At 35.3% G+C, this 12,310-nt stretch overlaps 1 protein-coding gene across 1 annotated transcript; it reads left to right on the top strand.

The window, feature by feature from the left end:
• The first annotated feature begins 603 nt into the window (after positions 1-603).
• Positions 604-5,424, top strand: LOC132039629 (protein SMAX1-LIKE 4). Its single transcript, XM_059430129.1, has 3 exons — positions 604-2,063; positions 3,035-3,278; positions 3,736-5,424. Exons 1-3 carry the CDS (start codon positions 859-861, stop codon positions 5,311-5,313), a joined length of 3,027 nt encoding a protein of 1,008 aa, XP_059286112.1. The 5' UTR covers positions 604-858; the 3' UTR covers positions 5,314-5,424.
• The last annotated feature ends 6,886 nt before the right edge of the window (positions 5,425-12,310 follow it).

Raw genomic sequence — 12,310 nt, 5'->3', positions numbered from 1 at the left:
ATAATTAAGAAAAATTAACTATCAGCTACTCCCATTTTACCTTACACTCATCCTTTTTAGATCCGTTCCAAGAAAAACTTTATTTAAAAATAATTTCATTTTTAATTTTACGTTTAATAACATGATTTTATAACTACGTCACAAATATCATTGTATATTTAATAGGGAAAAGGGTCAAAAATGCCATCAAACTATGTGAAATTGAATAAAAATGGCTCAAGCTTGTCCTATCAAAAGCTTCCAAGTTAAATGGATGGGTAATACTTCCTTTGTCCTAATTTATGCGGCATTTTTTGTTTTTTGAAGTTCAACTATGTAAACTTTGACCAAAACTTATAGTAACACTTTTTGTATTAAATTTTTTTTAATATCTAAATTTTAGTTTTAAAATATTTAATTGATCTAATTCAAATTAACTTAAAATATTAGTGCAACTGACTCTGGAAAAACGAAAAACGCAACTAAATTGCCTTTAGATAAAGGAATAAAATAAAAAGAAACGAAAAAGCTAAAACCTACTATAGTACAAGTAGTAGTTTAAAGGCGAAGATATGATCTGTCTTGGCTTCTTTATATAAAACCCTTGTGCCCTTGTATATCTTTTCACTTCAAACGAAAAGAAAAAGAACCAAAACTCAAACAAAGCTTAGCTACTTCAAGCATATATACTTCTTCTTAAGAGAAAGAAGAAGTGACAAGAAAACAAATAGTAAGAGGAAACAAAACCAAGTTTTCATTATAGTGGGGTGTAGAGGGAGAGGGGGTGTATAGAAAGAAAGTGTGTTTTTTCTCAGGCAAGATAGGTTACCTTGTAATATACGAGGGGGGGTGTAGGGGGGGTGGGGTTAGGGTTAAGTTATGCGAACAGGAGCAGGTAGTGCAGTGCAACAGACCCTCACAACTGAGGCTGCTTCAGTATTGAAGCATTCTCTTAGTTTGGCCAGAAGAAGAGGCCATGCACAAGTCACACCTCTTCATGTTGCTGCTATTTTGTTAAGTTCAAGAGTCAGTCTTCTTAGAAGAGCTTGTCTCAAATCACAACCAAATTATTCTTCTCATCATCCACTTCAGTGTAGAGCACTTGAGTTGTGTTTTAATGTGGCACTTAATAGGCTACCAACAAGTCCTGGTCCGCTACTTCATGGCCAGCCTTGTCTGTCTAATGCTTTAATCGCTGCGCTCAAAAGAGCGCAGGCGCATCAGAGAAGAGGCTGCATTGAGCAACAGCAACAGCAGCCTCTTTTAGCTATTAAGGTTGAGTTAGACCAGCTTATTTTGTCTATTTTAGATGACCCTAGTGTTAGTAGGGTTATGAGAGAAGCTGGTTTCTCGAGTACTGTTATTAAAACCAACATAGAGGAATCAGCTAATTCTTCAGTCTTTCAGTGTTACAATAATAGTAGCTCTAGTGGTGGAATTTACTCCACACCTAGCTCTCCACCTACTATAAATAGTTTCTTGAATTCCCACCAAAACCCTATTCTCTTTTCACCTCACAAGTTTAACACATTAACAGCATCTTCATCAGATGTTAAGTTGGTAATAGATGTGTTGGTGAACAAAAGGAGGAACAGTGTGATAGTAGGTGATTCAGGTACAGAAGGGGTTGTTGAAGAACTGATGGGAAAAGTGGAAAGAGGAGATGTGCCTGAGGAACTGAAAGGAGTTCACTTTATCAAATTTCAGTTCTCATCAGCACCACTAATGCTGATGAAAAGAGAGGAAGTGGAACTGAACATATCAGACCTGAAAAGGAAAGTGGAATCTCTTACAGGAAGTAGAGGAGGAGTCATTATCTACACAGGTGACTTGAAATGGACAGTTGATCAAAGTCTTATTGCTAAGACTAGTTTTGTTAATAATTATAGTCCAGTTGATCACCTTGTAGCTGAGATAGGAAGGTTGGTTTCTTGTTCAAATGCAAAGGTTTGGTTGGTGGGTACAGCAAATTATCAAACTTATATGAAGTGTCAAATGAAACAACCTCCTCTTGATATTCAATGGTCTCTTCAACCAATTTCTCTTCCATCTGGTGGTCTAGGCTTAAGTCTCAATAGTACAAGGTGAGTTTTTTGTCTTCTTTCTCGATAATCATAAATTTGATAATGCACTATATTTGGTTAGTTTTGATGCACTATTTTGTTTCCTTATTTGTTTTTGTTGTGTTTTCATGGTCTGAATACTGAACAAAAAGCTAGCAGGACTTAGGAGCATGCTATATTGCCAAAAAGCAATGCTAAGAAGACAAACGTAAAAGGGACATCTTTTGAATTTACTGCTTTCTTGTCTTTTTTTTTTTTCTTTGTTCTTTTTTCTGGAAATGCTGTAATGCTCTAACTCATAATGTGAAAAAGGCAAAAGGGGGGACGATGAAATTTGAAATACAAAAGTAAATAATTACCTCCTTTACTCAGTGTTTAGCAGGTGATGTTGCAGTATGTGGGTTTTTGTCCCAAGCATTTTTGTAGTATTGGTGCTAGCCTTTTTCAGGTTTCAAGGGAATTATGTTCCTTTTTTGACTTCTTTTTCATATGGAAAGAAGTGACACTAATTTTTATGATGGAGTCCGGGATTGTTAATTCAAATACTACAACTTTGTCATGCACCTTGTAATTAATTCCTTCTTTTTTCTTCCACTTCAATTTAGTGGAGATTTGAACTGCCCTAAACTTATTACACCCTCTATAAAAAAGTTCAAAAGTTAATTTATATTTACAAGATATAATTTTCTTTTAACGGATTAATAAAGAAATAATGTCATTTTTTTAATGAGGGAAGTACTCCCTCTTCCCAATTTACGTGGTACACTTGGCTTCCCGGGAGTTATTCTAAATTGGATTACATCAACTTAATATTTTAAAATTAATCCAAAAACTATATGAAAAGTATTGAAGTTGCATCTTTTCTCATGTGAATATGTTTGAAAAAATACATTATAAAATGTCGGTCAAAGTTCATATTTTGAATTTCGAAAAACGAAAAATATCACATATATTGATACATCTATTAAACAACTATTCTCCTGATTTTGCAGTGTCTATGAACCAAGAATACCATTCTCTCAACAAATGTTTGAGAAAAAGCCAATTCCTAGCAAGGAGGAACAAGATGCAGTCACCTGTTGTGCAGAATGCACCTCCAATTATGAAAGAGAAGCTAGGTTAAAGTTTGGCCAGCACAAAAATTCTACATTGTATTCTATCACATGTGACACTAAGGACTCTGACAAGGGTTTGCCTGATTGGCTCAAACCACATGACATTGATACAACTAACAAGGTACACATCTTACAATTGTCACCTATTAGCCTACAATTATTCCAATTTATCCTTTACTTTGATTATCACACACATACACACACATATATATATATCCTGCTCCCCTCATGTCAAAAGAATAATGACGAGTCAAAGCATGTAATTTATAACATTGACTCAGATATTGGTTCCGTAATTTTCAAATAAAATCTATGTATATAGAAACTAACAAACATATATTTCAAGGCACAAGTTTATTAAATAAATTAAAATATTCACAATAAAAATATTTGAAACAATTGTACTCTATAGGGAGCATGTTTAACTTTTTTAACTAGTAATATTGTCATATAAAATGGGACAACAATGTGTTGATTGTGTGTGTGTGTTTTTTTTGTTTGTTTGTTTTTTTTTTTTTTTTTTTTGGGTTGAAAACATTATCTTATTGTCCATTTTCTTCTTTATGGGGGGTTTTCAGGATGATGTGGCTGAGTTGAAAAGAAAGTGGAGCAGGTTGTGCAAAAATCTTCATCAAGGGAAGCCTAATCAAAGACAAACAAGTTCAGTTTTGTGCAATGAATACAATAGCAGTGGGAAGAATTACTCTTATAATTCATTGTACCCATGGTGGCCTAACAAGAACAGCCTAATAACAGATTGCAAATCAATTTCATTTAGTGATCCTCCAAATTGGAAGCCTAATCAGGGAGCCAGCACTGTGCCAAGGTTCAGAAGACAACAGTCGTGCCATATCGAATTCAGTTTCAGCAATGGGAACTCAAAAATTGAGCCAAACTTGGATTCTCTTAAAATCAGGGAAGGGAAAGAAGTGAAAATCACACTTGCTCTTGGGAATTCACAGCTTTCTGATATCGGTAACGTTGATGAAGAGATGATCAAAATGTTGCAAGAGAACTTGCCTTGGCAAATGGAAAACATGGATGCTATTGTGGATGCATTGATGGATTTCAGGACAATGAAGAAGCAGAAGAATTGGTTGGTGATTCAGGGGAATGACTTGATCGGGAAACAAAGATTGGCTCGAGTGATAGCAAAATCAGCATTTGGTTCTGATGACTTGCTCTTGTGCATCAACATGAGAAAGAGGGAAAACATGTCTCATGTTGAATTGCTCAACAAGTCCTTAAGGAATAATGAAAAGCTTGTTGTCCTAGTGGAAGATATTGATTTTGCTGATTCAGATTTGTTGAAATTTCTTATAGATGCCTATGAAAATGGGAGCTCTAGTCATTTGTTCATCTTAGCAAGGACTAGTGATGCAACTGATCACTTCAATGATGGAAAAGAGTACTACAAAGAGTCTGTAATTCAGATGAAACTGATGGTAAGCAAAAGGAGTGTCATGAATCCTGGATCAGTATGTATTGATCATAAGAGAAAAGCTGAGTGGGAATTGTCTTTGCCTAACAAGACCAAGAGTCCAAGAAACAATGTAATGGAAGATGTCTCTTCAAATATTGCTGCTCAAAATGGGAAGATGAAGAAGGAATTCACAAGGCAATTGAGCTCAAACACCCTTGACCTCAACATCAAAGCAGACGAGGTCGATGAGGAGGAGGACGACGAGGATGATGAAAACGAAGTTAAAACCGAGGACTTTAGCCCCATTTCAAGTGACTTGACTCGCGATACAGCCATTGATCAACAAAATCCACCACTTGGTTTATTCGACCTCATCAAGAATCGCCTTGTTTTGAAGCGCGATTCTTCTCAAGACAAGAGAATGAGAGAGGTGTTCATGTTCAAGATGAGAAGGTCATTGGAGGAAGTATGTGGGAGTAAGAAAATAGTTGAGAGTTTTTGCTTGGAGGAAATGGTGCTGGAGAAGGTATTTGAGGGATGTCGTTCATTTCTCAACAGCTTGTTTGATGAATGGCTAAAAGACATTTTTCAAACGAGCTTGCAAATGGTTGAAGAGAAAGAGAATGTGATTATCAAGCTTTGTACTGACATGGTGGGAGCTAATGATCATGAGAGTGGTTTCAAAGGTTCATGTCTTCCAAGAGGGATTCAAGTTTCAATCATGCAAGATTGAGTTGTCACTTCTAGCTATATCATGTTATATTATCAAGCTTTTTGACGTGTCCTCTTGTAACTAGCTAATCTTGTTTTGCTTAATAGAATGTCTGCTTTGTTTTCATGCCCATATGATGATGCATCTATGCATATATAGCTCTCCTATAAATTATGGACTAATTAAACAATAGACTCGTAAAGAACAAAAAGGTGTACAACTTAAAAATAATTACTACTACTATATTTGTTTTTCAAGATTGAGATCATATATAGATATAAAAAATAACTACTTACTATCTTTTTTCACTTAATATGTTTAACTGAAAACTATTTCAAACATTGCAAATGTTCAAATTAATGTGGCAAGTTCATATAATTGAAAGGGTAAAAACAATTTTGAATTAAATAGATAACTAGATCTAGTTACAGGTAGTGTACATTCTAAATTAAATATCAAATCAGTTCGAACAAATTATATTCATGAACACGTTTGCAAATAAGTATTTTGTTTTTCTTAACTTCTAACCATTTTACATTTATTTAGGAAACCCCTTTTGGATGTCCACGGAGTTTAAATTACGTATTAAGTTCATGACTTGTACAGTACGATTACAATTTATACTAGTGCAAGAATTATATTCCCGTCATTAACATTTATATTTAACGATCAGAGCGGACCTACAATACAATATACGGGTTCACGAGAACCCAGTAGCTTTAGCCCAAGCTTTATATACATATATAATTTAATACACTAAATAATCATAATATTCGATTATGAATCCAGTTATTATTCTGTTTTAACTTGATATCATTGTGGGAACCCACAAATTTTTAAATCCTGAATTCCACTTTAAATAGCAGTACTGTTGATCTTGGAATGAAAGTTTAGGAGAAAAAGATATATTTGGAACTATACGCCATGAAATTTCTATAGCTATAAAAGTAATACGTCATTAAGGGCTAATGAAAATTTTAAAGTTATATTACTTTTAAATACGATAATATATTACTCCTTCCATTCCATAATAAGTGGTGTTTTTAGCTTATGCACACCCCTTAAGAAATTGCTTACTCCTAGAAAATTATTAGTGTTTTTACTTACTTACCCCTTATTAATGCCTAGAGAAAAAAAAAAAGCTATTTAATGATTCTTGATTATAAATAAGGGTAAGTTTGAAAGAATAAGATCAATTTCTTCTTGATATCCTAAAACACCACTTATTTTGAAACAAATGAAAAGCCTAAAACACCACTTATTATGGAATGGAGGGAGTATTATTTTAGAACCAAGCCAATAAGGAATTAAATAGTATCACATAAGATGGAATAGAATGAGTATTAAGTACTAATTAGAATATTAATTTGATAGAGAAAATATCATATCATTGTTTAACGTTTGAACAGTTAAATGAAATTGAAATTCTTTTAAGTTATGAAAATTGGATAAAAGAATATTGATGAATGTACCAAATATTCTGAAAAGATAGATTGAGATGATATTTTGTTTTATTTATTTTTCATAGACAAGGAATGAGACATGACTAGGACCTATAGGTTTGTGGGAGCATGGAGATACATTGTTTTTCATTTCTAGAGTTCAATCAGCTCAAATTTCATCATGAGGCCTAACAAATTTTTAGACTATTGCCATAACTGTTGGCTAAACTGTTCAATAAAGAAATATCACTACATGCCCTTTAAAGTACTTCAATGGAGTCCGGAACCAAAATGCCCCAAAAAAAAAAACATTTTGAACCAAAATATCCCAACAAAAAAAAATGTTTCCAAACTACCTTTAGCGCAGTATTCTTTGCGCTAAAGCACTAATGAGGACGCTCCGTTAACTGCTATAGCGCAGTAATTTACTACTCTATAGTGTGCCTCTTTTTTTTTCGGCCCTTTTGGTTAACCCTTTTTCCATTACACTTTTTAACGTACTTTGACCATAGATTAATCATGCTTCGGGACCCCGAAACTTCAATATTTTATATAGAACCCTACTTATTTTTGTGCGATTAATAAGGTAGGATCAATACATCAAGGATACACAAAAGTTCGGATGGCCGTTTTAGTGGTTGAAAAGTGCTCGAACGCCATTTTCGTTTGAAGGCTCGGTGACATTAGCTTGAAGTTCTTTACGAATACTTAAACTTGTTCATTAATAATTAATCAAAAGTTAGTCAAAATGGCAGCATTCAAAAAAAAAAAATTAATTAAATTGCATCATTCATAATCTTGAGTAGATGAAAATACTTAACATACTAATATTCTTCAAAATAACAGCATAATGATAAATTAAACTTAAAACTAAAATCACAACATTCTTAATCATTATCAGAGTACAAGTCCTCAATATCGTCCTCAGAAAAATATTGGCGGTTTCTTAAGACACATCTTTTTTTAGTAGAAGTTAGTTCTCTACCGGTTGATGATGCTTGTTCTTCGGCCAACTTTAGCATGTAAAATCTACATCGTCTTGGAAACAACATGTTGTTTTCTTTTCTAATCCTTTGCACGGCAAGCTCGCAAGTTTCTGGACCTACTTGAGGCATGGTTAAGGAGTACCTTGTTGGGATTGAAGCGTTGAGATTTTCCAAGTCACGAACAAGACGTTCTGATTCGGCAAGCCGATGTGACCATTCTCGGCGTAAACCGCAATAATATTCCCGCGGATCCGAATATTTCACCTTTGCCAGACAAAATCATCATTACGCTCTATAAGAAGGTGGGAATTTAGCTAAATCTAGTTTGAAATCACTGGTATCGCTCGAAAAACTGCTATGATTTGAACTCTCATCATCACTGCTATTTGGTTCTTTTGGAAGGAGTAAAGACCAAGTTGAGTTTCTACTACTCGACATTGAATATGGTGTAGTTTAATAACAAAAGAAAGGGCTACTTATATAGTTACAAACCCCCCAAGTACCCTCGGGGGGGAGGGGGGGAGGGTCTTTATGACCTACACTGCTACCTTATTGTAAGAAAAATATTAATCTTCATCGGAAGTTTACGATCAAGAATCCCACTTGGATCTAAATCTTGTGCTACCATGTATACTATATTCTACCTATGGTAACGTATTTGTATCCGATTGTTCTCTTCGCGAAAAACGATTAAGAGCCAAATTAAACTCTTGTGGAGTTCGCGAGGCATTGACATAGCACGTTTTTTTGAGCGTTTAAGCCCACGACACTAACTTGTGCTCGATCTTTAGCCTCCCTAACACGCTAATCCCTCCTCTCATTTTATTATTGTATTCTCGATTGAATCTATCGTTAGGGTTATTTGAGTAATGAAAATCATCATATCTAGTTCCCAAGTCCTACCATTGCTTCAAATATGTTTCTTTGGAGTGAACGATATAACACGACTAATATCTCTAAATTGGTCAAAAAATGACATAGTAACTCAATTTTATGTGGAAATTGTTGTGTGGTTGGTAACAAATATTCGTCAAATTACGTTATATAAAGTTTGATTTGAATCATGATGTTTTTTTGTTTGACAGTTGAGGTGACAATATGCTGCAGCGGTATAGCGCAGTAAAATACGCGTTATACCGGTATAACGCATTAAATTGCGTTATACGGATCATAGCGCGATATTTTCTTGCGTTGTGACAGAATAATGCAGTAATTTACTGCGATATTCTGCTGGAACCTCCCATAACGCAGTTATTTCATGCGTTATGCAACACTCCGCACTTAATTTGATTTGACGTAACACTGCAAGACACTGTAATTGCATGCATGCGTTAGTTCTATATTCAAACTTCAAATCCTATTAATACCGAGTTCGTATAAGGCAAAAAAAGCAAAAAATTCGAAGTTTCATCTAGTTTTTGCGTTTTGCATTCCTCTCTAAATTATTCAAAATATGGGAGATATTCAAAATTAGAGTTTCTTACTTAGGACGGACAAATTATATTCGAGAAAAAATAATTTGCGCTATGATTCTTCCCCAAAATACCATGTTAAGTTTCCACTTGACTTAAAATTCTCAAAACAACTCCAAGCCTTGTATAATAGACTACAAGTTAGTAGAAGTGATTTTGATCTAAATATAATTGGAAAATATCCAACGTCATTTACGCCGCAAGGTGTAACTAGTTATGGACGATGGTACATTCAAGATGATGATTCTTTTGATTATTTGAAGGCGCCTTATGATTATAGGCAATGCATAACTTTAAACGTCCTTGAAATGTATATAGAGAAGGTCCCATTAATCGACTTGAATTCATGGCTATGGCTCCTCGGGAAGCCCGAAATAGACCTCGTTGGGAAGCCTGTCTATAATTCGACACCGAAGTCACTCAGCGGAACCTACTTATCAACACAATTACCACTAACATGAGTACCTATGAAAGCATTTTGACTAGCCAAATGCCTTGGATAGTTTAAGTCGGACAATTTGACGGGCGATGGTAAATATTTATTTTTTACAATATTATTATTATTATTATTATTATTATTATTATTATTATTATTATTATTATTATTATTATTATTATTATTATTATTATTATTATTATTATTATTATTATTATTATTATGTGTAGGGGCACTTGAATGCTACTAATGATGTCGATTATATTATTTAAGGGTTATACACCTGATATGGATCATATCGGACGGTCTCCTCAATCGGGATGGATGAATCAGGTTGGAACATCCTCAACCTATCCAACAACTCAAAGCGATGGTCCTTCCTCAAATTTCGATGCAGTTAATTACTATCGGTACGTCTATTTTTTTTTTAACATCAATAGTGTTATTTGATGTGTAGTAGTTAAAACACCCTAATTTCTTATGTAGGGAGAATGTGGTGGTTGCACCAAATTATAGGCAAAGGCACTTATTTTATGGATGGTCTGGATTATCCGAATTATATAGTGACATCATCCAGCGATAGTGAAGAAATACCTAATGCGGACGAAAGTGACGATGAGCAAAGTGACGATGAGATTGAGGTTGGAACTAATCCTGTGACATCAAGTATAACACATGTTGCAATACATGATGATACGATTCGGCACGAGGAGGAAGCGAATTCACGGCATACTATTTGAACGACAACGGTCGACTCTAGGTTCAGCCGCAAAGCCAATTTTAATAGGCAAGAGTCCCACGATTCGGTGGCATTCGATGAGATCCCCTATCTTGATCATCTTCAAGATCGCCCAGATGCCTTTGTCTTTACTAGGGATGATGATCATATTTGGCGAAGTTTGTGGAAAGAGCCAGTGGATCTGGTAAAACAAAAGGCTCATATTGAAAAAGGGATATTTTCAGCTCGAAAAAATCATTGCAAAGGGCTGTTAAGATTTATTGCATCCAGGGGATGAGGGAGTTTAAAGTTGACGATTCCAAACGAAAACTTTGGCGATTGGTCTACAAGCGAAAATATCAAGAAATTTCGTAATGGATGCTCCGTGGTAAGGAATTTTGAAAAGATGTGGACTATTTCAAAGTTCTACACAAAGCACACTTGTGATATGGGTGACCTTGGATGATCATTGCAATCTAGATACTAATTTGATTGCACGTGTATTAGTTGGCTACACTAGAGAAAACCCAAGGTATCCCCTTCGCCTAAGTTTATTTTATTTTTAGTGTTAATATAATGTTCCTCGTTGTTATATGCTGATATTTCAACTTTTTCAGATTCCCTATTAAAGATTGTATTAGAGCGAATCCTGAAAGTATATAGAAAATATTTACTAGGAGGAAGGCGTATCTTGGGCGTAGGCGTGCACATGAGATAGTCTTCGGCAATTGGGAGGGCTCTTTCAAGACGTTGCCGAGATACACGGCGGCTCTACAATACTTCAATCATGGTACTTGTTGTTGAATGGAAGCTCAAATCGAAGCTGGTGTGCCTAAGAATATTTTTGATTTTGTGTTTTGGGCCTTCAAACCATGCATTGATGGTTTTGCTCATTGTCGGCCGTAATATCAATAGATGGAACATATGTGTACGGGAATATGACATAAAGTTTTCCATAATAGCGTTGGAATGGATGCAAATGGAGCTATATTCCTCTAGCTTTTGCAATTGCGGCTAAAGAAAGCATTAGTACGTGGGGTATGTTTTTGGACTACTTAAGGCAACACGTTATTAAGGATCGCATGGGAATATGTGTGATATCGTACAAACATATCTCTCATGTTACAATATGTTCAATTTTTTGCCCACCCTTTGCCTACCATCGTTATTGTTTAAGGCATTTGAAGGAAAACTTCCAAAGGCATATCGAATCCCGCACTTTGCAATTGGATGTAAATGCACAATAGAGCATCGGAGAAGAAGTTTAACTCGCAAATGGACATTATTAGGCGCGCGAATGAGGAAGCCATCCTTTGGTTGAATGCAATTGATAAAGACAAATGGACATTACACCGGGATGAAGGTAGGCGATGGGATATGCCGACAAAAACGAGCTCCGAGTCATTCAATGGCTTGTTGAAATCGCACGGGACCGCCCGTCACCGCAATGGTGAGAATGACATTTAAGCAGGTTGTGGAGCGGTTCGTCAGTAGATCAAAAGAAGCCAAAGCACATGCAACAACAGGTCTAAGATGGATGCTAAAACCGTCAAAACTGTTCGAGTACCTCAAATATAAGGCTCAGAAACATGACCGGATGGAGTACAACCCTGCAGAGCGCATATTTGAACTCACAACAAGTGTGCACAAAGGTAAAGGAGGTAACGTCCACACAATTTGTGAGATTCCATGTTACACCTCGAAAAATTTCTCGTTAACGTACCATGAATAGACTAACGAAGGGCACGACGTATACGATGTTTTGATAAGTAAGAAATAGGATTTGATGATCCCAATCGAGATTTCAAAGACATTCGAGGTAAGGGAATAAAGTTGTTAAGGAAAGCAAGGTATATGTTACGTGTCGGACAAGATTTACGAGTATCGAATTAATGAGAGCTTAATGATATTTTGGAGAAGATCTATAACATCCCTTAGATTGTTGATGAGGTGTTAAACAAGTG

The sequence above is a fragment of the Lycium ferocissimum genome, chromosome 12 (assembly GCF_029784015.1).
Source record: "Lycium ferocissimum isolate CSIRO_LF1 chromosome 12, AGI_CSIRO_Lferr_CH_V1, whole genome shotgun sequence".
Lineage (NCBI taxonomy): Eukaryota > Viridiplantae > Streptophyta > Magnoliopsida > Solanales > Solanaceae > Lycium > Lycium ferocissimum.
The sequence above is the reverse complement of the archived record's forward strand: the minus strand, read 5'-3'. Positions and strand labels throughout refer to the sequence as shown.

Bases quoted from the DNA above. Each gene is read 5' to 3' on its own strand.
- LOC132039629 (XM_059430129.1), top strand. From the start codon at position 859: ATGCGAACAGGAGCAGGTAGTGCAGTGCAACAGACCCTCACAACTGAG. The intron at 2,064-3,034 runs GTGAGTTTTTTG...CTGATTTTGCAG, and splicing joins TTAAGTCTCAATAGTACAAG to TGTCTATGAACCAAGAATAC. The intron at 3,279-3,735 runs GTACACATCTTA...GGGGGTTTTCAG, and splicing joins ACATTGATACAACTAACAAG to GATGATGTGGCTGAGTTGAA.